General features: G+C 48.4%; 1 protein-coding gene across 1 annotated transcript; it reads left to right on the plus strand.

Moving 5' to 3' along the window:
* AP3D1 (adaptor related protein complex 3 subunit delta 1) lies at positions 1–26,711 on the plus strand. The gene is made up of 32 exons (XM_042893407.1): positions 1–153; positions 6,986–7,081; positions 7,719–7,799; positions 8,487–8,567; positions 9,774–9,881; positions 10,222–10,351; positions 10,827–10,966; positions 11,223–11,296; positions 11,747–11,796; positions 12,703–12,752; positions 13,132–13,180; positions 13,992–14,137; positions 14,549–14,697; positions 14,785–15,015; positions 15,734–15,965; positions 16,161–16,306; positions 16,442–16,583; positions 16,854–16,925; positions 17,889–17,964; positions 18,120–18,319; positions 18,881–18,954; positions 20,307–20,511; positions 20,631–20,693; positions 21,273–21,374; positions 21,727–21,876; positions 21,997–22,044; positions 22,395–22,584; positions 23,154–23,242; positions 23,888–23,973; positions 24,373–24,494; positions 24,754–24,833; positions 24,998–26,711. Exons 1-32 carry the CDS (start codon positions 58–60, stop codon positions 25,091–25,093), a joined length of 3,654 nt encoding a protein of 1,217 aa, XP_042749341.1. The 5' UTR covers positions 1–57; the 3' UTR covers positions 25,094–26,711.

Genomic DNA, 26,711 nt, shown 5'->3' on the forward strand with positions numbered 1-26,711 from the left:
GCCGGGCACGGCCCCTCCGCGCCCGGCTCAGGCCCTCGGCCCGGCCCCGCCGCCACCATGGCGCTGAAGATGGTGAAGGGCAGCATCGACCGCATGTTCGATAAGAACCTGCAGGACCTGGTGAGGGGGATCCGCAACCACAAGGAGGACGAGGTGAGCGACCGACGTGTGCGGGTTGGAGGAGGCGGGGAAGGGGCGGCCTCGCCCGGTGCCGCTGTGCTGCTCGGCCCGTGGTTACACGGCGCGCTGTGCTGGCCGGGAAGGCCGCGCTCGGCCCAACTCGGTGCTGGTGGAGCTCGAAGCACGGAATGCTTTAGGTCGGCGCTCACAGCTCGGGCTGCACGGGCTTTATCCGGGTATGGGGCATCGCCAGGCATAGGGACCCGCAGCGCTGCGCGGTGCCGCTGCTCTCTGGGTGCAGGATTTCCTCTCACGTCTGATTCGTATCTCCTCTCTTTTACTTTGGAGCCGTTCCATTCTTGTTCTAATGCTGTCTGCACGCGTTAAAAGTTCCTCTTCTCCTGCTTGAGAGCTCCTTAAGGCTGTCTCTGTCTAGAGTGGTGTGGCTCTGCTCCTGTGAGAATCGCACACAAAAACGTGCCTTCTTCATCTCGAGGCAGAAAGCAAACGGGCACGTTGGCTGTTATTCTCTGTTCTGTTAGAGGCACATGCTCAGCAAATTAGTATAGGTTAGGTAATTACTCATTAGGAACACGCTGCGTGAGACTTTCTGCATTGACTTTGTAGTGTCATAGGTTAAGTGTTAGCCTTGCTGCCTGTGTCTTCCCAATTATGTTAATTATCAGGTAGATGGCCACACACTTGTGTGTTGCAGGATCTCATTGCCTGCTGAACTGAGGTGCAAACACCACTTCCGAAACCACTTGATCTTTCTGATGGCTTTTAAGCAGGTCACTGTGCACAGGATGAGGCGTTTGCTAGCAATGATGCCTGCAGAACCATTCTGGCTGCTAAGGACTGTGGTTCCCTGCAAACCACAGCAGACTGGGGGGGGCCTGGAAGCAGGTTGTTGTGGGCTGCTTAATGTGCTGTTGTACTTGAAGCTAGAACAGGTGAAGAGGCCCATAGACACCTGCTGCCTCACACTGAGCTCAAAGCTGATGTGTCACCCCCTGTGTAAGCAAGAGGCCGATGTCAGTGACAGGTTTGGGTGGTAACGTGGAGCAGTTCATACAGTGCTGGCTCTTCCATTTGAAAGCTGGGCAGTAGGTATTCATGGATGAAACGTGTGTCTTCTATAAGGCTGTGTGCTTTGGAATCTGTCAAAGCTTTTGCTTCAGTGGCACAGAAGTGATGCTGGAAGCACATGGCTGTTCCTTCCTGCAGCTCTGGCAGCTCAGCCATCCGTTACCGAGAAGCTGGGCTTTGGTTTGGTGCTTCCCAGGGAGTGGCTGTGGGCATCTTCTAATCCTCACAGGATGCTAAGATCAGAATGGTGTTTTAGAGGAAGTAGCTGCCAAAAGTCTTCCTACAATGCTCCTGTTGTTCATTGCCTAGTGAGTGTTGCTCAAATATTGAATGGAGTTGTTCAACTGACTTGCGTGTGTCATGAGGTGAGGATCTGAGCCTGAGGCATGCTTTGTCCCATCCAAAAGAGTAAACTTGTTTGAAACAAACGGCATGTTTTGGTGGCAGGGCTCTTAGCTGCTGGATCTCACTCAACAAGAAAGAAAAGTCTTCAAAAGAGGGGTTTAGTAGTAAAATTAAAATGATGCTGGAAGAACCGAAGGCACGTTTATGGTTTATTGTTCTGTTTGAGTGATGCTTTTTGTTCTTAAACCTGACAGCTTCCCATCCCTCTGCAGGTGCCATTGCAAGCTTTGCTCTTGTGCTGACGTGCAGAGTGGTTGTCGTTCAGGGTCAGATGTGATCCTGCACAAGCAGTGGAAGTTTCCCAGCGGGTTTGCTGCGTTCCAGCTTGGTGCTCATGTGTTCCCACAGTGCTGGGGTTTGGGGGTGCACCCAAGCCCAGCTGTGAGCTTGAAGGAGCACTGCCAGCTTTATGGCAACGCTTGAAGTGTTTTCCTCAGTTCTGCAGAGGAGCTGGGGGTGATGAGCCCTTCAGCCCAGCTCTTTGCTGCAGAGTGCTTAATTACCTGCCAGAGACCATTTTAATTTTAGTTTCTGAGCTATATCCAAAGCTGACCCATTTATTTAGTGTTTCAAATGTTGGAGTGGGAGTGTTGGTGTTCTGTGGGAGCGGGACACCCCGAATTAATGCAGCCACTGCTCAGTGCTGGTGTTCCTGTCTCAGGAATGCTCCTGTGCAGCAAGCACCATGCTGGATGGCATGGCATAGCATTGCTGCATAGACTTCCTTGTTTAACACACCCTGCTTACTTCTCAACACTGCATGCAGATTCTTTAATTCCTGCATTGTTTCCTCGTGCAAGCTGAAAATCTGAGGAAAAGCCAGATCTGCGAGGTACCCTGCTCTGTGCTCCCTGGGCCTTCCTCTGCTATCTCTGTCTTTGGAAATGGCATCCTTTTGGCTGTGGAAGCAGTGAGTCTTTCATTGGTTCTGGTGTGGTTTTGTGCCATGAGGGACAAACAAGGGGTGTGCTGAGCAGCTCAGAGGTGCCTGGAGCAGCAGGCTGGTGGAACCATCGCTTCTGAGCGGCTGCTGCATGAGGGCAGGGGGCTGGTGTTGCTGCAGAGCCTGCCCAGCTGAGCACGGGGATGCTGCCCTTGACTGCACAGATCCTGGCACTTCTCCGCTGCGTTTTCAGATTCAGTCAGGTAGGAGGAGCTGTGAGGGATCTTCTACAGTCTTCTGTTCACAGCTGCTGAAGCTGAGCAGCAGCTAGCACTGTGGCCTTCTGGCAATGTGGCTCCTGGCTGCTTTTGCAGCAGTAATACCTAAAGGCAGAGGAGCAGGGCCGGAACACAGCAGGCATTTTGAGGAATGCCAAGAGCACGTTGGTGCCCAGTGCTGAAAAACCCACTTGAGTGCTGGGCAGTGCAGCTTGTCAATGGCAGAGAGCACTCTGTCACTGCTGCTCCATCACTCACTGCTTGTCGTGTGTGTGGCGGAACTTCTGAAGGGAAGCCATTATTCCATCTGCTTTGGAGTGGCTCTGGAGTTGTATTGTTCATTCTTCATGCCTGTGAGTTGCTGGGAAAAGACAAAGCAGGCGTGGGGACGGTGCGCAGAGGGCTGGGCGGCTGCAGGGAGCTGCATGGCAGTGAGAGCTGAGCCAGCAGAGCAGGGCATGGGCTGCAGCTCCTGCAGGGCTGGGGGGAGAAATGGCATTGCAGCTGGCTGTGTTTGCTCATGGAGGCTGGGTTTGATGTGGCTGCCTGTCCCAGTGCTGAGCACAGAAAATGGGTCCTTTGTGAGCAGTGGCCGTGTTGGAGGATGTAGCAGAAGCTGCCCAAAAACTGTTACTATGCGAGTTTGAGGGATATGCCAGAACCTTGAGGCTTTTCACTTAGAAGCACTCTTTGGTCCTGTATCTGTAATGGAGCTTACCTTCATCAGAGCCTGAAATTCCTCAGAGAGAGAAATGTGGAACTGACAGCTGGAAGGTGCAGGGTGAAGATGCTCCGCAGCTCTTTGCACGGCGCTGTGTCGGTAAAGGTGGAGTGCATGCTGCCTTCTCAGGGCTGAGCACTTCTGTCTGTTGCGTCTCTGGGATCTGAAAACTTATTTGCTCGTGTGTGTCTTAGCATAAACCCTTGAGGAATGTTTAATTGCTGTGTAATTAATAAAACTGTCATCAGACTGGAGGCATTTCTATTAAGAGACTCAGAAATAGGCCGCCGTGCGCTACTTGCTTAATCCAAAAGTAAAAAGTTTTAATGCTTTTTATTGATTTATAAATCAGCTTAGGCCAAACTTGCTGCTCTCCTGCAGGTGGTGTCTCAGCTCAGATCCCCCTGGGCTTTGCAATGTCAGGCCTCAGTGGCACCAAAAACCATTAAACACTCAACCCAAATGTCACGTTCTGTGCTTTTTTTCTTTTGTTCTTCTACACTTTATCTTATCCCAAACTTTTTCTGCTCTATGGTGGTAACTGTGCATCCATTGCAGACCGTATCTCGCTCCCTCTGGTGTTTGCTGTTAATCGTGCTCATCTTAAAACCCTGCATTTAACCCTGAAAGGACAGAACAGGTAGGGAGTGCTGATGTTGGACTCTGTGCTCTGATCTGGTGGGAGGCATTTGCTGCTGCAGTGGCTGACAGATCTGAGGCTGCTGCCCAGGACTCAGAGATCCAGCTGTGTTTGCTTTCCTGGGCTGTGAACACAGGATTGCTTTTCCTTCCTTTCCTCCTTCGTTTTGGAGGTATCATCCTTGATACCTTTGCACTCAGTGCTGCTTCTCACACTGGTTTTGGTGCTCCTGGGGCAGTTTGGGTCTGGCACAGGGCCTTTGAGGATCTCCCTGGGCTCCACTGGGTAACAGCAGCTCACATTCATGGCCTTTCTTGGCTCTTCACATTCACAGCAGCACAGGGGTCGGAGTGGAGCTCAGGAGATCGAGTCCTGCTCTCTTCCCCCATCACCGTGTGCCCTTCAGCTTCGCGCTGCTGTTGCTGGGTGCTCTGCTGTGCTGTCACTGCCTCTGCTTGCGTCAGCAGCAGCACAAGGAACTGCTCCCATGGAGCTGCCTTTTGGGCAGCCTGTGAATACCTGGGCTGTGGGGTGCTCCTCCGGCGGCTGTGAGCAGTTGGGTTGCATCCCAGGAAGGCTTTGGGTGAAGCAGTGGGTGTAGCTGGGAGCTGGTGATGGGGAGATGATCAGTTCAACACCGTGATCTGATTGAGCACAGAGCCAGGTGTGTGCCTTCTCCATTCCTTTCTTCAGTGGTCCTGGAAGGCATTTAAGGCAAGAGTGAACCAGTGCCCTCCAGGGAAGCATTTCTTCACACCATAGGAAGCAGGCACTAAAAACACTTATGCAAGGACCATCAGCAAATCAGTGCTGGGAAAAATAACCAGCTTTTGGTGTGTTTCACTTTTCAAATCTCTCCCCCCCCAAATATTTGGGCCTTGCTGTGGGATTGCAATGCCTACAGGTATGCGAATGCTCTCGCACTGTGTGGTGTGGCTGGGTGGCTCTGTGCACGTGGCTCCTTTTGCCATCAGCTGTAGTGGTGAATCTGGGCAGCAGGATTTGGGGGGAGGTGAAGCTGATGTGTTCCCTTCATTCTGCTCCTGGATGGCAGTGCTACTCCAGGGAGATTAACAGAAAGTTAATGCCTGCTGAGCCTTTAAAGCTTTCTATTTATAGGGCCTCGGGTTCCTTGTCCTTCTGCAGGATTTGGTGTGCTGGTGTTGGGAAAGGACTTCGTTCTGCTCTTCAGAATGCCTTATTTCAGTTTCACATCTCTTTCTGGGCTCTGCAGTGCACTTTTTCCACCCTCTTTTAAGGAAGTTGCTCGCTACATCAGTCTCATTTGCAGACAAGGTTTGCCTGTAGGCTGCAGGGGCAGCTGGATGTGGCTCTACTGGGGTGCATATTTAATGTCCATGCTATTTTTTCAGCCCTGTGGTCATGCAGTGTTTCGTCTGAGAGGATCTTGGGAAACTGAGGGTGACATTTAAAGAACTTTGGGGGTAAGAGCCGTGAGAAGTGACAGGAGCACTTTCTGGCTGTGTGCATAAGGACTGAGAACCTGCTCCATAGCACCCAGCATGAAGTGCTGGCCGGGCTGTGCAATGTGATACAGGGGTGCAGGGTTGGGTGACAGCCTGCTGCCGTGCTCTGTGTGCATAAAACATTCAGGGCTGGGTGCAGTGCCTTTGTGGATCAGTTGCACGTTGCCTCTGTCACACTTTCAGCATCTCAGATCAAGTGTGCAGTTCTTCCTGCCAGTTGTCTTTTGCATTAAACGTGACTTTAAGTTTCCCATGGGAGCTGCCTGGGCCTGAACCACCCCCAGGCCAAGCTTTGAGTCCCAAACTTCTTTTTCATGGGAGGTGTCACCCGTGAAGCTGCTGTGTTTGAAGGCAGTGCTGCTCCTGTTGGCTGAGAAGTCCCAGTGCTGGGATCAGCTGCAGCGTCTCTGTGCACCTCAGGCCCTGTGTGGTTGCATGATGCTGCCATGCACTGTGTATCAATTACAACATTCTTAGCCTTGAGCAGCTGGATGCCACAGCTTGAAGGTAGGATGGGGTAGAAGGCCAAAAAGCAGTTGGGATAACACAGAACACAGTGCAGAGGGCTGTGTCGTTCAAAAGCAGGCTGAAGAAGCCCTTTGGTGGCAGGTGCTGCTCTCAGGGCAGAGCTGTGCTGTGAGCTCTGCTCCTGCTCTGCTTCCTCTTGCAGCTGATGCATTTCTCTTGATGATGAGTGCAGTGGTGCATGTGTGGCTTTCTGAGGAGACAATGAAGCCCTCGCTTTTATGTTTGTATGATTTCTGTAGCAGATGCCTTCTGTGCTTCAATCATAATTAATTGTGACCAGAAAGAGTCTGAGTTAAACATCCTAACAAAGTAAAATCTGCACTGATGGTTTCAGATGATGCTTTTGCCGCATCCCTCCTACAATCACAGATGTGGTTTGGAAAGAAGTGAAAGGCCAAACATGAAATGTAAATGTTGTGACGTCTGGTTGTGAGTTACTGACAGAATCAGACAAATATCGAGGCAGGAAAACCGCTGAGGGTTCTCACCCTGGGATGCAGTGGGCATCTGAGTCTGGGCCAGGTGCTGTGTGCAGAGGAAGGGAAATTGATGTCACCTGAGCTGTGGCCTGTCTTTGACATGGTTATTTCTATGGTGGGAAGGGAGCAGGAGGGAAAGGCACTGAAGAAACACCTGGGTGTACTTTGTTTCATAATAAACAGCACTGCTTCTTGTGAATGAGAGCTTCCTTTGGAATTAAGGCCTTACCTAAAGATCGTGCGTGAGAGAGGTTTGGTTCTTGCAGGTCTGCCCTGCGTCCTCCCCACTGACTGCTGGAAGCCCATGGAGGGGAATGGCCCTGTTAAATGAGCAGCACTTCTTTGTTTCCCTCAGGCAAAGTACATTTCCCAGTGCATCGATGAGATCAAGCAGGAGCTGAAGCAGGATAACATTGCAGTGAAAGCAAACGCCGTCTGCAAGCTCACATATGTAAGTGCCTGGCTGAATACTGTGCTATCACCGGTGTCACTTCTCACCTGCTGACTGGCAGCTGGCCTCTTCTTGGGCTGTGCTTTCGTGGCAGCTCCGTCCTGGAGGCACGTGCTGCAGGTGGCAGTGCTCCCACGTGCATCTCTGCCACCAGTGCCTGCACATTCCTTTCCTGTTCTTGTGCTGGTGCTGCTGTTTGTGCGACTTCATCTCGCTGAGCTGGGTCAGCAAACTGAGCTGCTCAAAGCTAATCCAATAACAGAGTAGTTTTCAGCTGGATGAAGTAAGAGCACGTAGTTGCACGAGGACTTGAAACTGGTGTTGGTTCCTCTTCGTGCAGCCCTTTGTGGAGTGGGGAAACTGTTAAAGAGTGACTTTTGTGATTCTGTTTAGAAAGAAGCTGCCCAGGTGGTGCCTGTCCAGCTGCACGGCAGTACCTGGAGCAACTGCCAATTAATTCTACAGCTTCTGGTGGGACTTTGGGTAACTTTAACTCCTCCGTGGCATAGAATGCAGTGTAGGGCTTGGTCATGAGGTGCATTGTTATTTTTGGACCCTTGTTTCATCTTTCTGAGCTCTCCTGCCTGATTCTCTGAGTCTGTAGTTACAGAAATGTCACTTTGTTCTCTGCTCACAGTTACAGATGCTGGGCTATGACATCAGCTGGGCTGCTTTCAACATTATCGAAGTCATGAGCGCATCCAAGTTTACGTTCAAAGTGAGTTTTCTGTTTAATTACCGCTGTGCGGGCCGAGCTGTGTCACTGCTGTAATTAATGGATGTGCTGATGTGTCATCATTAGGTCTGATTTCTTCAGGAAGCCAAGCAAGTAGACTTTCTGTAGTACCTGGGCACTACTTGTCCTGCCACCGCAGGCTTTTCTAGCAGGTCTTGGTTTGGCAGCTGCTGTCTTTCTTGTGGAAAAGCCAGGCTGTGGAGTTGTTTTGGTTCATGAAGGCCACCTGAGATTCCCTGTGATGTATTTCAGTGTGCAATTGCTGTGTAACTGTTCCTGAAAGGTTTGGTCCAGTTCCCAGGCTGGGCTTCCATACCCAAAGACAGGAATGAGGGAGTGCTTGTTTGAAGTGCAGCAGCTGTAATAAATATTCCCCATTTCTCCTAATGACAGTCCTACTTTATTTCTGCATCTCCTTGGCCATTAAGTCTGTATATCCTAATGAAGGACGGGAGATGAAGCTGATTTTAATATCCTAAAAGAGAAGCATTACAACTGAAGGTGTCACTTAAAAAGAGTTTGTATCAGGAAACAACAGAAAACTGTCACACAACTGTCATCCCTCTTTTGTTAAGCAAACCCAGTGCCTGTTTTAAACACCTGGTTGTTCTTGATCTAAACATCTCTAAACGTTATGTAATGCCTTTGTGTCTCCTTGCCTTCTCACAGAGAATTGGGTACCTGGCTGCCTCTCAGTGCTTTCACGAAGGCACTGATGTCATCATGTTGACCACCAATCAAATCCGGAAGGTAAATTCTCAATTTCACTTCCTGGTTTCTTCCTATTTGTCTTTTAAGAGATTATGCAGCGCTTTATTTATCTGACAAGAGATATGTTGAAGTAGAATTCTTCTCACGTGGTTCACAGTCATCACAGCATCTGAAGGACTGATGCAGTCTTAAGCTCTCTATAGGTTTCCCTGGTGTTGCTTCATGCCAGCTCTGTTTCTTTGCTTAAAAAGCCCAGTGGGAATTAATTCACGCAGTGTCTTTCCTAAACACTCAAATACATTGCAGCCATTACAGTTGGGAAGTTCTGTTGCTGTTTAAGAAGTAATCTATTTGTTCCTAAAGTAGAATCTAATTTTCCCCCACCTGCCAAAGGTACCACAATGAGATGCTCGTGGTGCAGAGCCCTGAGGGCCTGCTTGTGTTTAGCTCTCCTGACGTGGTTTCTTTGCCCACGTGACTCCACAGTGTTAATTCACATAGTCCAAGAGCAAGCTGTGCTGTTCCCTTCGTATCTTTGTTTCCCAATAACTGAATTCACCCTGCAATGCTCTTTCATGAGATCCAGCTTTATAACCAACATCTGAATGCACTCAGATGTGACTGGTGAAATATCTAATGCACCAGGCTGGGTTTTAGAAGTACTTTCTACCTACAAACAAGTACAAAGAAACTTGGCAGATGAGCTGTGTTCTGCACCCCAGCTTGAATTCTGTCTCTTTGGGCTGAAAGCCACGGTGCTGCCAGCAGCTTGGAAGGGAAGTAATCTCCTTTCTTTAATTAGGTGAGGGCACTGTTCTGTGCTCATCATCAGAGCACGCCCTGTGAGGCTGCTGGCGGTTTGGCTTTGTCTTAACAGGGTTAGTATTTAATTCCTTCTTTGTTTTTTTAGGGTTTTAAACATATTTGTAATCATGTCAGAGGTTTTAAACAATTATTTGCCATTTCTGAAATAGCACTGAGGTATGATGTCTCTAATTGCTTTCATGATGCAGTCACCCACCTATTAATTACCTATTAAAACACAGTAGCTGTGTTTTAGCAGGTGTTGGAGGAGACTCTACTTAATAGAGTCAACTTAATACTCCATATAATAGAGCACATAAATATTCTCTTGGAATAGAAATAGCTCTGCTGCCAATCTGAATGAATGAAATTGGTTTGAAAAAATACTTTCTCAACATCCTTTGTGATCTTAAATTTTTGAGCCTGTTTTTCCTTTTTTAGGATCTGAGTAGCCCTAACCAATATGATACAGGAGTTGCACTGACTGGCTTGTCCTGTTTTGTTACTCCAGATCTTGCCAGGGACTTGGCAAATGACATCATGACCTTGGTGAGTCAATAAGACTAAAATAACTTCCTTCCTCTACTTAAAAGACGTTACATTGTTCAAATCTGTGTGATTTAGATCTGCTGTATGTGAAAAGTGATCCTTTTTCCTTGTGAGCCCTTTGGGCAGCCTTTCCAGACCTGACTTAGTTCTGGAGGTTTCCCTTGGTTGTTTCTTGTAGTGGAGGTGAGAGATGGCAGCCCAGGCCTCCTCACTGAGCTCCAGAGTAGCAGAGTCACCCATCAGCCAGCTGTGAGAGAGCTGGATGAGGAGCCAGGGGCCTTGGGGAGAATCTTAGAAATGTCCATTTGTAAGAGCCTCACCCCAGCTGTTTTGTTCACAGATGTCTCACACGAAGCCTTATATCAGGAAGAAGGCAGTGCTCATCATGTACAAAGTGTTTCTGAAATACCCAGAGTCCCTCCGTCCTGCGTTTCCTCGCCTTAAAGAGAAACTTGAAGACCCAGATCCTGGTGAGCGGATTTCAGTAACTTCTCTTCCAAAACATCTTAAGTGTAAATGCTTCTCAAGCCTGTGGAGAGAAGAGCATGTGAAAAATACCAAAATAAAGCACTTTAAAGAAGCAAATGTTTTGAAACACTTGTATTAGATTATAAGGCTTTTCTTTTATTCTCTTAGTGTTATCTGTGTCTGATGAGCTATCCACAGTAAGGAGGGAAGGAGAATGGCAGTGTCCTTGCTGAACCCAGACCAGATATCTATAGCTTGCTAACAGTATTAGAGAGCAGCCTTCCTCAGTTCCTTCCTCAGTTTGCTTTGCGTTTTTGTGTTTATTTTACTCCCTCACCTTTGGTAACGATGCTGAGCCGTTCCTTGCAACACCCAGATCTGCACCATGAGCTGCCTTTGCTCTGAGCATTTTGCAGCAGAAGCTTCAATTCAATTCAGGCCATGATGATCTCTTCTTCTCTCACTTCTGTTTCCCAGGTGTGCAGTCTGCTGCAGTAAATGTTATTTGTGAGCTGGCTCGACGCAATCCCAAAAACTACCTTTCCCTTGCTCCACTGTTTTTCAAGCTGATGACATCCTCAACCAATAATTGGGTTCTCATTAAAATTATAAAACTGGCAAGTATTCCTTACCTACGTGTAGAGGATTGAGATCTTCATTAGATTAAGTGTGAGAACAGTTTACTTGCTTGGAGGTATTGTTACCATTAAATCTGAGTGAAAAATAAATCTCTTTTGTTTCTGTCAATGTAACCAAAGACAAAAAATATTTTAGGAGAGGTTGATTAAATGTAACAAATGCAATTAAGGAGTATTTTTGTACTGCTTAAAAACAGCTGTTGATTCAGTCTCTTGTCTGCACTTTTTTTCATAGTTTGGTGCTCTTACTCCACTAGAACCCAGACTGGGGAAGAAACTGATTGAACCTCTGACCAACCTCATACACAGGTACGTGTGGCAGGTACTGCTTTGGTCACTCAGGGCTGGGGAAGTGCCTGGTAGGTGGGTCACTGGGCTTGTTTCCTGATGCCAGGTGTGTTGGCTTTATGCATCAGAAGATGGCGAGGCTGTTTCTTACAAAGCTGAGACAAACTGCCATAAGATACCATAAGTAGTTGGGTGCCTCGCTGCCAGAGTGTGGGTTTCTCAGGAGCTCTGTGCTGTGCCATCCTTCATTCTCTCCATCTGCCATTCTTGGGGTAGGCAGAGGGTTTGGTTTGGTCTTTGGATGAGAGTGGTTCACTGCTCTGTAACCAGTCCTGAGACTTGGGCTGATTGCTTCCTGGCAGTTAATTTCCTGTGTAATTGAAGTTGTGAACTAGCTCTGAGATATCACTGATAGCTCTAAAAAGTGTGATGGTTTTATTCCCTATTTAAAGCACTTGATTTCTGTTTCAGCACCTCAGCCATGTCTCTCTTATACGAATGTGTGAACACAGTAATAGCAGGTGAGAACTGAAATTTGTAACCTAGAAGAGAACACAATGAACTTTGCCATTAGTTAATGCTATTTAAACCTTTTCTAATTTCTTGCATTTTATAACTGAATTAAATTGCTTGGCAAACTTTCCATGTTCTGTTTCAGTGTGGGGCTGTGACTGAAGTCCTTGGTTGTCAGCAGATGAGGCTGAGTTATTCCAGCTATCGTCTGTTTGCTAAAGGCTAAAATAAAGCAGCAGTTAACAATGAGTGATTATTTATATTAAGCTCCTAAATGCTTTTAGAGCTGTGAATCGTGCCAGCAGCCATCAGATGGCAAATACCATCAGTTCTTCATGGAAAGTTCGCCTGTGTTTGCTGATTTGAGGAAGTTAACAGGATAGGGCCACCTTTGTGCAGGCTGTGTGCTGCTGGGGGCTTCCCAAACATCCATTGTAATCAGCAGTGGGAGCTGACTTTGCCTCAAGTCAGCTGACTTGATGAAAACTCCAATTTAATTACAGTAAACTCCAGGATCCGTTGCTGCATCTCATGACGTTAGGGAAATGCTTGCTGAGGTTCATCTGCACGGTTGCTGGTGACGTATTTACAGTTGTGCCTGCAGCAGGATATCACTAATATCATCCTTAATGAGAGCACGGTGTAACGTTAAGCAGCTCCAACCTGGCTTCTGCTACAGCTCGTGCTTTTGTTTCCATCCTGCCCTGCAATTTATTGCTTTCCTGATGTTAGATGAAGCTGCAGTGTGTGGAAGGGCCTTTCCTTCTCTTCTCTCTCCTCCCAAGCTGCCCAAAGCCCCAGCAGGCGAGCAGCAAACAGAAGCTCAGCCTCCCCTGTGGGCAGAGCTGTCTGTTGGCCTTTGTGGTGTCCAGAACACAGCAGTGCTGACTGAAACGTGTGCTTGTGTATTTCAGTTCTGATCTCTCTGTCCTCTGGGATGCCCAACCACAGCGCCAGCATCCAGGTATGGCACGTCTTGTGTTCTGCCCTGTAAGCCCAAATGTGGTGGGGAAAATGAGCTGGTGTTCCTCTGCTAAAGCACTAAATGACTCCAGTTTAGGAGGATCCTACAGACTGAAGCATTTCCTATGAATTCTGTTGCTTCCTTTGGTTTAGAAAGCAAGTTCTTCTGAAGATTTTCTCACTCTTTTATTCAGCTGACTACTATTGATACATCATGAAATCTGCTTTGTTTTGCCATGCAACAAGACTACGAGAGGCCACAGGTCTTCCTCAGGATGCTTCCCTGTGTGCTCCAGCAACCCCTGCATGTAAAACAACTTCATAAAGAGTTGTTGTAATGTAGACCTATAAAGCTTGGCCTTTTTTTTTTTTCCTTCCAGCTTTGTGTACAGAAGTTAAGAATATTGATTGAGGACTCTGACCAGAACTGTAAGTATGTTGCTTGTCTTCATGGCAGCTCTGAGCAAGCACTCACAAGGGAGAAATTGCAGCAGTCTTAGTGCAGTGAGCTGTGTCTCCAAACATCTTGTTCAGTATTACAGAGCTGTTGTAAACAATTGTTGGGTCTGTAATGTGGAAATAATTTTAGATAGCGAGCTCTTCTTGTACTGAACATCTTCTAAACGAATGAGATGAGTTATTGCTGCAGCTTATGGTCTACCAAATGTAAAGCACTTCTCCTTCCATGCTCTGTGCCTTCTCTTTCAGTGTGCCTCCTGCTTGGGAAAGTAGTGAGGGCTGTTCAGATAGTCAGAGCTTTACAGTAAAATGTAAGAATGCAACTTTTTTTAATGACAACAAAGAACATTGGAAAAATCCTTTTTATTTTGGGCCAAGATTTTTAATTGTTGGTTTTCATCCTACTTTTTCCCCATGGAAAATGATCTCATTCTTAATACATCAGTCTTCTTCATACTCTTTATGCTGTGCTCACCCTACGATGCCAGCTCTCAAAACCCAGAGGTTCTGTATGAGAAAAACGTGTTTTGATATCAGAGTAAAACTTGGAGTGTGAAAAGGCAGTGATCAGTGTGTGCAGCCATGGCCTCACGTGTGGCCCTGTGACATTAAGGAAGGTCATCTGTGATGTGCTGGCCTTCAAATGTGTTCATCCTGGTCACAAACACTTGTTTGAATTATGAAGGTTGGTGTGAGCAGAACCAGCCGATGTCAAAACTTCACGGGCAACAGCAACCAGTATTTCTATATTTGGAAAGAAGTTTTATTTTGTTTTGCACAGTGAAATACCTGGGCCTGCTAGCGATGTCCAAAATCCTGAAAACACATCCCAAGTCGGTTCAGTCTCACAAGGACCTCATTCTCCAGTGTCTGGATGACAAAGATGAGTCTATCCGACTCAGAGCTCTGGACCTCCTGTATGGCATGGTACGTTTCTGCAGCTGTTTCCCTTCCAGCCTTATGACCCTTTAATTGGGAAGTAAATGGTTCAGGAAAACATGCAACTTTCTCATCCTCCCCCCCCCTCATTTGCTAATAACTGCCTTATCATTAAAGCTATACCAGAGCTTTTATTTGTAATGAAAGAGCTTTAAACGCTTCCATTCCAACTGCAAGAGCAAAAGTGACAGCACTTGATCTCTGAAACTGTGGTTCCAGTTTGTGCCTTTCATTCAAGAGCCTGCAAAACTGGGGCTTAGTGGGGTGCATCTGGTTTCCTTGTGACACAAAAACTCAGGTCTGTTGAGGAGCTAACATCTGCTTTAAAAGAATTGGAAGCACTTGGTACAGGAAGTACCTTATTTTGAGTCAGCACTTCAGTAACAACTCCTTCAACAGGTATCAAAGAAGAACTTGATGGAGATAGTGAAGAAACTGATGATCCACGTGGATAAAGCAGAAGGGACGACGTATCGGGATGAGCTGCTGACGAAAATCATAGACATCTGCAGTCAGTCCAACTACCAATACATCACCAACTTTGAGTGGTCAGTGGTTTTTGTGTCTGCTTTGACACCATCAGCATGGCAGCGCAGAGCTGTCTGATGAAACTGCATCCCTTCCACTTCCTGCAGGTACATCAGCATCTTGGTGGAACTGACTCGGCTGGAAGGCACGCGGCACGGGCACCTTATAGCAGCCCAGATGTTAGATGTAGCTATCAGGGTGAAAGCTATCCGTAAATTTGCAGTTTCTCAGATGGCCATGCTGCTGGACAACGCTCACCTCATCGCCAGCAACACGCAGAGGAATGGGATCTGCGAGGTGCTGTATGCTGCTGCCTGGATATGTGGGGAGTTCTCTGAGTAAGTGTGTGGTCACAAAGATTTGGGCCACTGACAAGTGATTCCTAAGCTGTTCTTCTCTCAAAACACGCACGCTGTTGCTAACAAAAGGCTTGCTTCTTCCCCACTCCTTCATACCATAGCAGTTCTCAGTTGTGTGTAGTCAGGACAGATGCTTATGTTGAATATCTGATCTTTCTTCTGCATTCCTGCCCGCTCAGGCGTGGTTGTGGATGTGAGCAGTTTTAATACAGTGAAGGAGCTCTTTAATCATTGTCTGACCCTACTGGATTTTTTAAAGCCACAAACAGTGGTGCAGTGAACTGTGTTCTGTGCAGTAAGCATTGCCTACTAGTTCCTGTTTTTCTTGGGTAACAAACTAGAACCTCACCGATGTGAGCAGTGAAGTGCAGGATGGCAGAAGGGGCTGCTGGTCCAGCATTGCCAGTGCAAATGGCACTTAAAAGGTGCAGTAATTGGTTACTGGAGGAAATACTGCACTCGTAAAGGGAGGAGCCGAACTGTTTCCCTGCTTCTCTGAAAGGATAAGGTGGTAAATTCATGCATGCCATGTTACTGCTGCCACTTGGAAGGAGAAAAATGCAGGCAGCAGTGATGGTGTATGTAGTCCAACTTGTCTTTATTTGTGCTGCAGCTGAGGTGTCTGAAGAATTCTTAAGGCTGACAAGAGTGCTGAAGTTTCTCCATTGGTGCCTGATGTCAATTCTGTTCTTTCTAGACACCTGGAAGAAGCAAATCAAACATTGGAAGCAATGCTGAGGCCTAAAGTCACTACTCTACCCGGCCACATCCAGGCAGTTTACGTGCAGAACATGGTGAAGCTGTATGCATCCATCCTGCAGCAGAAAGAGCAGGCTGGGGAGAAGGAGGCAGCTCAGGAAATCACACAGCTGATGATCGAGCGTTTGCCTCAGTTTGTGCAGAGCGCAGATCTGGAGGTTCAGGAGAGGGTAAGAGAACAAAATGAGGCCGTTCAGGGGACGCAGCTGGAAGAGGGGGGTGGTGCTTCCTTAACTCCCCAGCTGCAGCAGTCAGTGCACTTACCTTCAGCTGACTTTCTTTGGAGTGTGAGGGGGGGCTTTTCTGATAGTAAAACCAGAAAGTTTTATTATCGGTTCTGAAATTGCTTTTGTGTTTGTTCTTAGGCTTCTTGTATCTTGCAACTAATAAAATACATTCAGAAGCTACAAGTGAAAGAAGTGCCTGTAGCTGAGGAAGTAATAGCCCTGTTTGCTGGTGAGCTGAACCCTGTGGCTCCTAAGGCACAGAAGAAAGTCCCAGTTCCAGAGGGGTAAGGTTCCTTCTCTCATGCAAAGCCTCACTTAAACTGCTTAAGCCTTAAAGTAAAGCTGGGATATGACTTTAAACCCTGAAGTACTCAGAGGTACTGAACCAAGCTATTTGTGTTTACTGCACCTCTTACCAGCTTGGACCTGGATGCCTGGATCAACGAACCTCCATCAGACAGTGAGTCTGAAGATGAAAAGCCCAAAACAATTTTTCACGATGAGGAGCAAAGGCATTCCAAGCCCAGGCATCCAGAAATGGATGAAGAAGAACTGGCCAGGGTGAGTGAATTGTGAAGATGCTGTTTTGCACATCATTTAGTGGTAGTGTTGTCAGAGAAATATAGTTGTACAGTAATAATGGGACTTAAAGTTATATCCAGTATGTCTCTTGACTCAGAACACTTTTGTCATAATCAAGCTGCTGTGCTGTAGAATTTTTGCAAGTAGGCAATGTTCCAAATATTAAAAGACCACATTTTGCATTCTGCTGCCTTTTATGTCTCTGCTTGTAAGCAAGCACTCTAAGCACAGATTCTCTTTTCCTTCTAGCGTCGAGAAGCCCGGAAACAAGAACAGGCAAACAACCCCTTTTATATTAAAAGCTCTCCTTCCCCACAGAAGGTGAGTGAGTCTGATTCCACCTCTTGTTGGCCTCCCATACTGTGTCTCTCTGAATGCTGGTGCTGCAGCTTCCCTTAGGGGCACTTGTGATTATTCTCACTGCAGTTACAATCACATAAGTGCAGTGCCTGGAGTGACAACCTGCAGCTGTTTTTATGAGCCTTCTTTCTGTTGGAAAAGCTTGCAAATGACTACATGTCACCAGAACAGGCAGCTCTCCATGGATTTCCAGTGGACCTGGACCTCCAGTTTAAAAATAGTGCTGACTGTCACAGCTTCCGTGGCAGAAAACCTTCTTGCAGAGAGCAGTCTTGTCTGAGTTGCCGTGGAAAGTTCACTGTCTGGATTTTACCAGTGAATCCTTAGAAGCTGCGAAGACATTTTTCTGCTTTGCCTTTATGTAACAGTCCTGTGCAGGAGTTTGTCCCACTCTGGGTGCTGCTTTTGGGGTTCACCTCGAAAGGCACTTCATTAAGAGTGCTGGGAAGACTGGCCTCAAAGTGTTAGTTCAATAGTAATCCTTCATGGTCCTCTGCAAACACTGCGTGTTTGTGCTCAGAAGGTCACAGTGGGCTCTTCTTGCCATCCCCTCCAGGCAGAGTTCCTCTTTTATTCCTTCCGTGTCCCAAGGGCTGCCCCCATTCTCCTCAACCTGCACCTCAAAATTCCACGTGAAGTGGTGAATTGTTACTCATAAAGCACAAACCAAAAAGCCTTCAGAGTTGCAGGAAGCCTTTTCCATGGCAGCAGCAGGGTTAAAGCACTGGGGCCCGAGGCAGGATCTTTTATAACAGCAAGCAGTTGGCTCTAACATACAGCCAGCTACCAGATAGGATTTAGCACCAAGCTTTTCCATTCCTGTCATTTAAAATGCTCACTTAGGGGATTAACCAGCCTGCTGTTCAGAAATGTCTATTTATACAGATCTGGCAGTGCTCACAGCATACACTTTCATTTTCCCAGCGTTACCAAGACACTCCAGGTGTGGAACACATCCCTGTGGTCCAGATCGACCTTTCTGTCCCCTTGAAAGTTCCAGGTAGGTGCAGCTGACACTGAAAATGAAGTGCAGAAACTTAAGCAAAAGCGATAACGTAAAATTCTTAATTGTAAAGTATGAGTAGCACGCATTCATTAGGCTCTAAATTGGTTCTGTGATCGTGTGCACTGAAAACAATTTGGCTGCTTCTGTAGGAATGCCAATGTCTGACCAGTACGTGAAACTGGAAGAAGAGCGGAGGCATAAACAGAAACTGGAGAAGGACAAGAAAAAGAAAAAACAGAAAAAGGAAAAGAGAGGGAAACATCACCGCCACAACTCGCTGCACACAGAGAGCGAGGAGGACATCGCTCCAGCCCACCGCGTGGACATCATCACAGAGGAGATGCCCGAGGTCAGCTGCTGGCCTCTGTGCTCTTAGAAGGCAGCCTCCCCCAGGGCTGCAGAGCTGGTGAAGGACTGAGTGATGGAGATGGCCCTGAGCTGTGCTTTGCAGGGGGAGGGATCTCTTCTTGTGCACAAAGAGCAGTGTGCATCTCTGCTGTAAAAGCAACGCTGTCCAAGCAGTCGCTTTGTTCATTATGCTCTGCTGCTTCGCTTTGACGTTGTCTTGCTGTCTAGTCAGCAGGTTTGCAGCTGATTGCAGTTAATTGCACGTGCTGGTGATGTGATCTGTGTTTGTTCTTAAAACTTCTGTTAATCAAAACCAAACGGCAGCAATTCAGATCCTGCGATCTGAGAAGAATGGCTTTCTGTTCTAAATTAGTCTTGTAACGAGATGCTGTGTTAATGTGTGCTGTTGTTAAGACTTGCTGGGCCTGGCTGCAAGCTGCCCTGCTCTGTGGTTAGCAAGCTTAAGAAGCACCAACAAACTGCACTGGGGGATGTAAAGCTTGATGTAGAAGTTGCCTGAGGTACAGTTTGTGAGCTGAGGGTCTCTTTGTCTCTCCTGCAGAACGCATTGCCCAGTGATGAGGATGACAAGGATCCCAATGATCCATACAAGGCACTCGACATAGATCTGGATAAGTAAGTTTTGTGTGTGAACTTAATGACTAACCAGAAAGCAGGAGGGCTTGGCTGAGGCCAGGCTTACCAGGGCCCTGCTGCAGCCCACTGGGTGAAAAGCCCTGAGTCTCTCTCCACCCTTTGATGTAACTGTAGGTGGCCCTTCAGGTTGGGTTCCTGCTGCAGTGTAGATGACAAAAGCTGAGCTGCTGAAATACTGGCAGTTTGGGGAGGGTGGATAAAACACTTTGTGTGGCTGGGTCCCAGCAGAAGTGAATGCCTGAGCCTTTGGGGGCACCTCTGATTCCGTGTGCGTTTGCACCAAGTGTGATCTGTGCTCATCTGTGCTCATCTCAGACCTGCTGTGCACAGGGCAAACCTGTGTGCTCTGTGGAGCTTCAGTGCAGTGCCACTGTTGAGAACTGTTCTAATCTGATCGGGCTTCTGTATTGTTCTCATCTGTTCTCTCCCCATTTCATATGAGTCACTGTGCTCTCCTCTCACGTTTTCTCATGTCTGTGTCCTCTCTTTCCTTCTGTGCTTGCACTGCTATGTCTGTGTCACGCTCACATGCAGTCTGGTTTCAGGGAAGCCTTCCAGGTAAGACTGTACTGCTAAGTGCTTCACCTTCTTATCTCAGCTTGGTTGATTTTAGTGGATGGCACGAATATGTGAGGGGTCACGAAGCTGTTGAAATCAATGATCCTCAGATCTGTCTGGGTGTTTTCCTTGCTGACCTTCAGCAGTGAGGCCAGCGGATATCTTGCTGCTTAAATGTTTGCTGCTGAAATGCAAAAAATGAATGGTTAAGCAAAAGCTGTAGGAAAGGAAGCAATTAGCCAGCTTTTTCTCTTCTAGACAGAGTTTGAGAGTGAATAAATTTGTGGTGCTTTTTCCCAAGTAATGGATTCTGGATATGATGTAAATCTGAACTGCTGGTGGTGCTTTCTGGAAACAAGGCCTGCCGTGAAGCACAGCTCTTCAGTGTCACAGTAGAGCACAGCTTCGTAGCATCAGCTGCCAAACATTTTGCTGCTTAAACCCACCTCTGCTCAGTGATGTGTTCAGAGCCAACACCACACCGTGTGCCTTTCTGTAGGGTTACCCACAGGTCTGCAGCTGGCACCTGGGTGGCAGATGTTACCACAAGCTTCAGGTCTCCTTCAGAACATTGCTCAGCTTTCTAATCTGAGAGCACTGACTGCAGTGACTTAAACCTTACTTCTGGTCCATCTGTGCTGATTTAGATTTGGGGTCCAACTTGTAAAAGGCAAAAAAATAACCAGCAAGAACCAGACTTTGTCTTGGAAGCAGAGAATCTGAGTGAAGGGAGTCTGTCCTTGCAGCAGGCTGATGTTGTGTTTGTATCTCAGACCCTTAGCAGACAGTGAGAAGCTGCCAGTGCAGAGACACAGGAATGCTGAAGCCCTGAAGACGCCTGACTCCGAAGCTCCACCTGTAGAGAAAAAAAGCAAGAAACCCAAAAAGAAGGAAAAGAAACACAAAGAAAAGGAGAAAGACAAAGGGAAGAAGAAGGAGAAAGAGAAAAAGGTGGTAGAGGAAGAAGAAGTGAAAAAGGTAATTCGAGGCTTTCTTTTATGAACAGCTCTTGTCGTCCATGTCTTCTGCCGTGTTTTGTGCTTGTTGGTTAGGAGTCAGAGCTACAATGATGGCTTCTGTCTCCTCTCTGCATTCAGGAGGAAGACTTGGATTTCTGGCTCTCCACGGCTCCACCTCCTGGCTCTGCTGCCCAGCCACAGGTAGACACCGCAGTGTCAGAGGGCTCCTTTCTCACAGCTGCATCTCAGCTGCGGTGGCGGTGCTTTGTCACACTGCAGGAGGGAAGGGCTGTTGGGTTTATCTGCCCACTGTGTTGCCGTGAGGCAGTGAAGCTGTGTCCCCAGTTCAGGCACTGCTGTGGGAGGTTCCAGGCTCACCACAGTGCAGGTCAGTGGAAGTAAATGCAGGTGGAGCTGCAGGCTCTGTGAGTTTCGGTGTTACTAACCTGTGGTTTTAGTTCTCAGTGTGAACTAGAAACCAGCCATATTAATGGAGGTGAGAGACCCAGTCTGACAGAAAAACTGAGTTTCTATGGGAGACTCTGCAGGAGAAATGGAAAACAAGGCATTGATTCCCTGCAGAAGCCTTTGCTATCCTGTCCTCGAGTGATCTTTGGCCAAGTCTCAGCAGCATGAAGTTGATGCCAGCTTTGATACCTGTTATTGTCGTGTAACTTCCTGATAACAGTTTGGGAGGAGGGCGGGTGTCGCTGTCACGGTTTCTATTCTGGGATTCAGCTGTGTTCATTGGTGTCATCATCCTTCTGATCATCCACTCAGAGCGGGCCTCAAGCGAGTGCTGCTGTTGTGTCTGAGCCTGAAGGGGTAACAAAGGAAGAAAGGGAAGAGCAGCAGGAAGAAGAAGAGGAGGATGAAGGGAAGGTAAGCAGTCCTGAGTGGCTGACAGCCTCAGCTGTGTTCTGTGTCTCCTGTTCCACCTGTCCGGGTGGAGGCTGGTGATGCAGAGCTGCAGCAGTTGTAAAACTGAGCTTCCAAACAGCTGAAAATATTTGGCCTTCTAATCCCAGGCTGCTTTGGGCTCTAAGGCATGGAGCTGAGAGCAGGGCTCAGCACAGCACTCAGTGATGGCTGGGGTGCATGGGATGAAGGCTCTGTTCTGGGTTTCTGTGGGGTAGGAGATGCCAGCTGTGTAATGCAGGGCAGCAGCGTCGTACTGGCTAAGGTTGTGTGGGTTTCTTTAAGGATTTGTTTGAGTTTCTCATTGTTCTTGTAGCAATCCTCCAAGCATAAGAAGAAAAAGCACAAGAAAGAGAAAGAGGAGAAATCAAAGGATAAGAAGAAATCCAAAAAGAAGCATCACCACAGCGAGGAGGAGATGGCAGAGTCTGTGCAGAATGGAACACTAGATGATGAGCCACTACCAGTGAGTAGCTGGAGCTCTGGGAGGAAGGCAGAAGCTGAACTGTTCTTTGGGGAGGGAGAACATCAGCTCTGCTCAGAGAAAGCAGCCCTCTGTGTGTGACTGCCATCTGTTCCTTTGCAGCCCATGTCCAGCTACCGCCTTCTTGCTGAAAACCCATACATTAAAATGGTGAGTTTGTTGGCATTCAGATCCAGAGCATTTCTTCTTCTCTTTTTGTTTTTTGAGAGGATGGTGCTGCAGCTTCATCTAGGCATCTAACAGCAAGTGATTTGAATCCCAGGAGGCAGATGCCCAGCAGGGCTCTGCCTTACAGCCCTTTGGTTGTCTATTAACAAGTTTTTCAGCTGAAACGTCCTCCTGCTCCTTAGCAGTGCTGTGGGGCTGATCACCTTGCTTTTGTTGTCCTTTGGCTGCGCTGACTCATCTTTGCAGCTTGCCATGTGCTGGTGGTGCATCCTGTTGCTGTGCTACACGAAGCTTCAGAACCTTCCCTGTGATTTTTCTTTCCTCCCTTGCAGACCTACGATATCCAAGGAAACCTGCAGAATGACAGCCAAGTGACCGTGTCTGTTATCTTCGAGAACAAAAGCACTAGCTTCCTTAAGAGCATGGAACTCAATGTCCTGGACTCTCTCAACACTAAGATGCTCCGACCAGAAGGATCATCAGTGCACGACGGGATACCTGTGCCCTTCCAGCTGCCCCCTGGTAATGCGGGGCCTTGCTCAGTGTGCTGGGAGCGCTCCTGGTCCGGCGCTGCCCTCTGCTGGAAAGAATTGTTTGAGCTTCTGGCTGTTTTTCCTTCCAGAAAGACTCATCTTTCTGCCTGAGTTTCACGCAGTTCATTGCAGAGGATAAATCTCCTTAGGCAAGGCTGTGAATGCAGGTGGTTCTGCAAAGCCAGGGTGCAGGGGCTGGGAGTGCAGCTGCCAGGGTTCCTTTTTCAGGCTGGTACGCCTCTAAATGTGCACCAGCAGGAATCCCCAGTTCAGGAGCTGTTTGCTGTGAGGTTTCAAATGAAAGAAGATCCTGATTCCTACCGAGTGCAGCTATCAGGGCTGCCTTCCAGATATCCAGGGGTTCAGTGCTGTAACGCTGTTAATTCAAAGGAGGAATTGTGCACATCACAACTTCCAGCTACGTGGAAAAGTTGAAACTTGGTTCAGAAATAGTGGGTCTGTAAAGCTGAGCTGCTGCTGATCGCTCTGTTCTGATGATGATGATGAGATGGATGCAGTTTCCTTACCTGACTTCTTCCTCTCCTTTCTTTATGCCAGGAATCTCTAACGAAGCCCAGTTTGTGTTTACACTTCAGAGTATTGTTATGGCTCAGAAGTTAAAAGGAACGCTGTCCTTTATAGTCAAAGTAAGTGCAGCTTTAAACTCTGTGCTTCTGCTTCCTTTGGAACTGCACAGGGGAGCTTGACTGGGGTGGAAAGCACTGCTTTAGAGCTTCTCTGAGGCTTCATTTCATCTCTGCTGCACCAGCCCATTCTGTGACGTGAGAAGTATTTTTATGTGACATCTCGAGCAAAGAGTGCTGCATAAAGCATGCCCTGAATTGTCAGCCCTGGCAGTGTGAGCAATGCAGCCTGAGACACTACTGCCCTGTCAGATAGGAAGTGATGCCTCTGCTGGGGAGAGGAGGGCAACCAGTTACAGGAGAGGCAACTCAGGGTGTGCTCTGCTGTCAGATTGGTTAGCTGGCACAAGGCTGAAGAAAATAGTAATGAGGTAACATTAATAAGGCGTAATTCAGCCAGACGCAACTGGAAAACAGAGCTGGGTCTGTTCAGCTGTGTTCCTTACCTGCTCTGGGTGCCTGTATTGACTCAGCTGCCCAAACCTGGTCCCGGTGGCCATCGTCACGCTGATCCTTGAGGCCCACTCAGCTTTTATCAAGGGGAGCTGAGCCTTAAAGCCTCATCTGTGCCTCGCTGGAGGTGGGGGTGGTGCCTCCTCTCGCTGCCTCGGGGCTCCCGTTCATCTCCTTTCCTTTGACCTGTTGCAGAATGATGAAGGTTCAACCCATGAAAAACTAGATTTCAAATTGCACTTCAGTTGCGCTTCATACTTGATCACGACGCCTTGCTATAGGTAAGTGCCACTGGGGCACCTCCTGCACGGGGCTTTGCTGCCATGCGGAGCTGAGCTTTGGCTGCAGCTGCAGGACACGGCATGGGTTCGATTCTGGCTGCTGGTGATGGGTTTGGTGATGGTTCTGTCGTCTCTCATAATGCCTGGCTGCTGAAATGCATCCACTGGTTGCTCCAGGTGGTTCTGGAGGGGCTGAGTGCCACGCTGTGTGTGGCAGCAGCTCCTGTTGGTGCCGTAGGGCGCTGTGACCGGTCAGAGGAACGGCTCCCACGTTCCCTGAGAGCTGAGCGATGTGCAGCCGTCTGCATCCCGACGTGTCTGAGGGGCTGCATGGGGCTGACGTGGCAGAGCTCACCCGGCTTCGTGGCCCAGGGACTGACTTGACTTCCTGTATTGCAGTGATGCTTTTGCCAAGCTCCTGGAGTCTGGAGATCTGCACATGAGTTCTGTTAAAGTAGATGGAATTAGCATTTCTTTCCAACATCTCCTGGCAAAGATCTGTTTTCATCATCATTTTTCAGGTGGGTCTCTTGCAGAACCTCCGGCAAAATTCCGTCTTTTGAAATCCTGCTGTGTTTGGTGAGCGTGAATGAATTGCAGAGAGCTGGTGCTGAGTTCTGCAATGCTTTTGTATCCTTAAAATGAGCTCTGCTCGGCTTTCTGGCCCCTCCAGCAGGAGTTTCTGTTCCTTGAGGCCAGACAGCAGCAGCTCCATTCCACTGAAAGCAAACTGCATTAAAGAAGTGCTCTCACTGAGTGCCAGCTCTGCTTCCTTTGCAGTTGTGGAACGTGTTGATTCCTGTGCATCCATGTACAGCCGTTCCATCCAAGGGCATCACGTCTGCCTGCTGGTAAAAAAGGTGAGTGTGTCAGAATGCTCTGAAACGGGACCTGGGAGGAGCGGGGTCTGTGGTTTCCTCATCTCACTGGGAAGGGGGAAATGGTGCTGAAATGGTGACGGGGGCAGCAGTGGATGCCGACAGAACCGAGAGCCTCAGCCATGGATCTTTTCTTTCTCTTGAAGGGAGAGAACTCTGTATCCATAGATGGGAAATGCAGCGATCCCACCCTGCTTAGCAACTTGCTGGATGAGATGAAAGAGACATTGTCCAAGTGCTGAGCGCCCACACCAACAGCCCGACTTGGAGAAACACCCGGCGTGCAGCGGCAAGCAGACCCAGTGTTCAGGTTCCTCCCTCGTACGCATGCACTATCCTGGGGCACGTGCTTTTCAGTTACCTCCACCATCATTTGCAGTTCAAACATTTTCAGGCTGTATGTTACCTTTTCATTTTGAGACTTTTTACAAACTGTGCTGTTCACCCTTTCTGGCCCAAAGAGATCCGGTGACGTGACTGCAGGGGGGGAGGGGTGCTATTTATTCAGCAGCTCGCGGCGATGCTGTGACCATTTCCATCTGACGGGGCACTGAGCAGCACTCAGCCCTCGGTGTTGCTGTGCTTGTTACCAGGAGGCTGGCTGTGCTCAGCTGCAGTGTCTCCAGGGCTGCTGTGGGTGATGTCTGTTTCTAGCAGAGGCTGATGCTGGACCTGACGGCCTCTTTTTTGTTTTATTTCCTTAAACGTGGTGATGACGATGATCTCAAGATCCGTTGCGATCGGCTCACGAGCATCCTCTGCCTCTGAGCTGTGTGAGGGGGGGATGTTGGTGGGCTCCTGTTGGTCGTTGCCGTGAGCCTTAACCTGGTGGGGCTGGGGCTGGGACGCGGCGCTGCTGCTGCCTGCTCCCACTGCTGTCCCTGCGGATGGAGGCTGTCACTGCTCCATCTGAGCTCTGCTGATGTATTCCGAGTCCACTTCAATTTCACATTCCTGACAAGTTGTGCTGTAGCAAGAAACTGGAAATCCAGAGGGGTTTTTTCCTGCTTTTCTTTCACCATCTCCCTCCCAGAGGCTGACCGATAGCAGCAACAGCCCCTGTGTGACTGCAGCTCCTCTGCACAGCCGGCAGAGCAGCGCTGCTCCCCAGCAGTGCCAGGGGTTGAGGGGATCCGGGGAGGAAATCGAACCCCTTCTGCACTGAACCTCGTGGCACCACGGCCTGGAAAGGAAGGGCTGTTTTCTGTCCTTTACAGATGTGCTTAACTGATGTCCCCCAAAGTATCGTGCTGCTTTTTTTCCCAGCTGTTGTGGTTGCTGTTCCGCACGCAGCAAACAGAACGGTTTTGCTTTGAGGTGGGGGCTGAGATCCATCGATTGCTGTTCCCAAAACTCCCCCGGGGAGGAGCTGAGCTGCTGCCCTTCCAGCGGGGAGCAGCACGAAGCCTCCCCTCCTCCCTGGGGCCGTCGTGTACATTAACTGTGCGCTGCCCTCCTCACACTTTGCTCCTCCGTGTCCGTGTTTGTGGACAGGCTGTGGCTGTGCTGCAGGAGCAGCTCTGTGCAGGTCCTGCTGTTGCTCAGCCCCTGCTGAGGCAGCTCCTGTGTTCCAGGCTGCGCGGATCCCGCGGGTCTGCCAGGGTGGTGTTCCTCAATTCGTGTTTTTTTAATTCATGGATGAAAGCTGTCACTGTAGCATGTAGAGTCTCCTCTTACAGAATCCCGTGCAGTGATTCTAGAACTTTGAACCCGTATGATGTGTTCCATTCACAAATTTATTTGCTATCAACATTCCCTTAAAACAAAAAAAAAAAAAAGAAAGAAAAAGAAAAAGAGAACATACCACAAGCTGCTGTAATGATTTTGTGTCGAGATGATCCAATAAACTTTCAAAACAAA

This window comes from Lagopus leucura, unplaced genomic scaffold (genome assembly GCF_019238085.1).
Source record: "Lagopus leucura isolate 7727_CA_CO unplaced genomic scaffold, USGS_WTPT01 145-8_obj-0_obj, whole genome shotgun sequence".
Taxonomy (NCBI): domain Eukaryota; kingdom Metazoa; phylum Chordata; class Aves; order Galliformes; family Phasianidae; genus Lagopus; species Lagopus leucura.

Coding starts and splice junctions, on each gene's coding strand:
- AP3D1 (XM_042893407.1), top strand. CDS start 58: ATGGCGCTGAAGATGGTGAAGGGCAGCATCGACCGCATGTTCGATAAG. Junction 7,082..7,718: donor CCGTCTGCAAGCTCACATAT/GTAAGTGCCTGG, acceptor CTCTGCTCACAG/TTACAGATGCTGGGCTATGA. Junction 16,584..16,853: donor ATGAAGAAGAACTGGCCAGG/GTGAGTGAATTG, acceptor TTTTCCTTCTAG/CGTCGAGAAGCCCGGAAACA.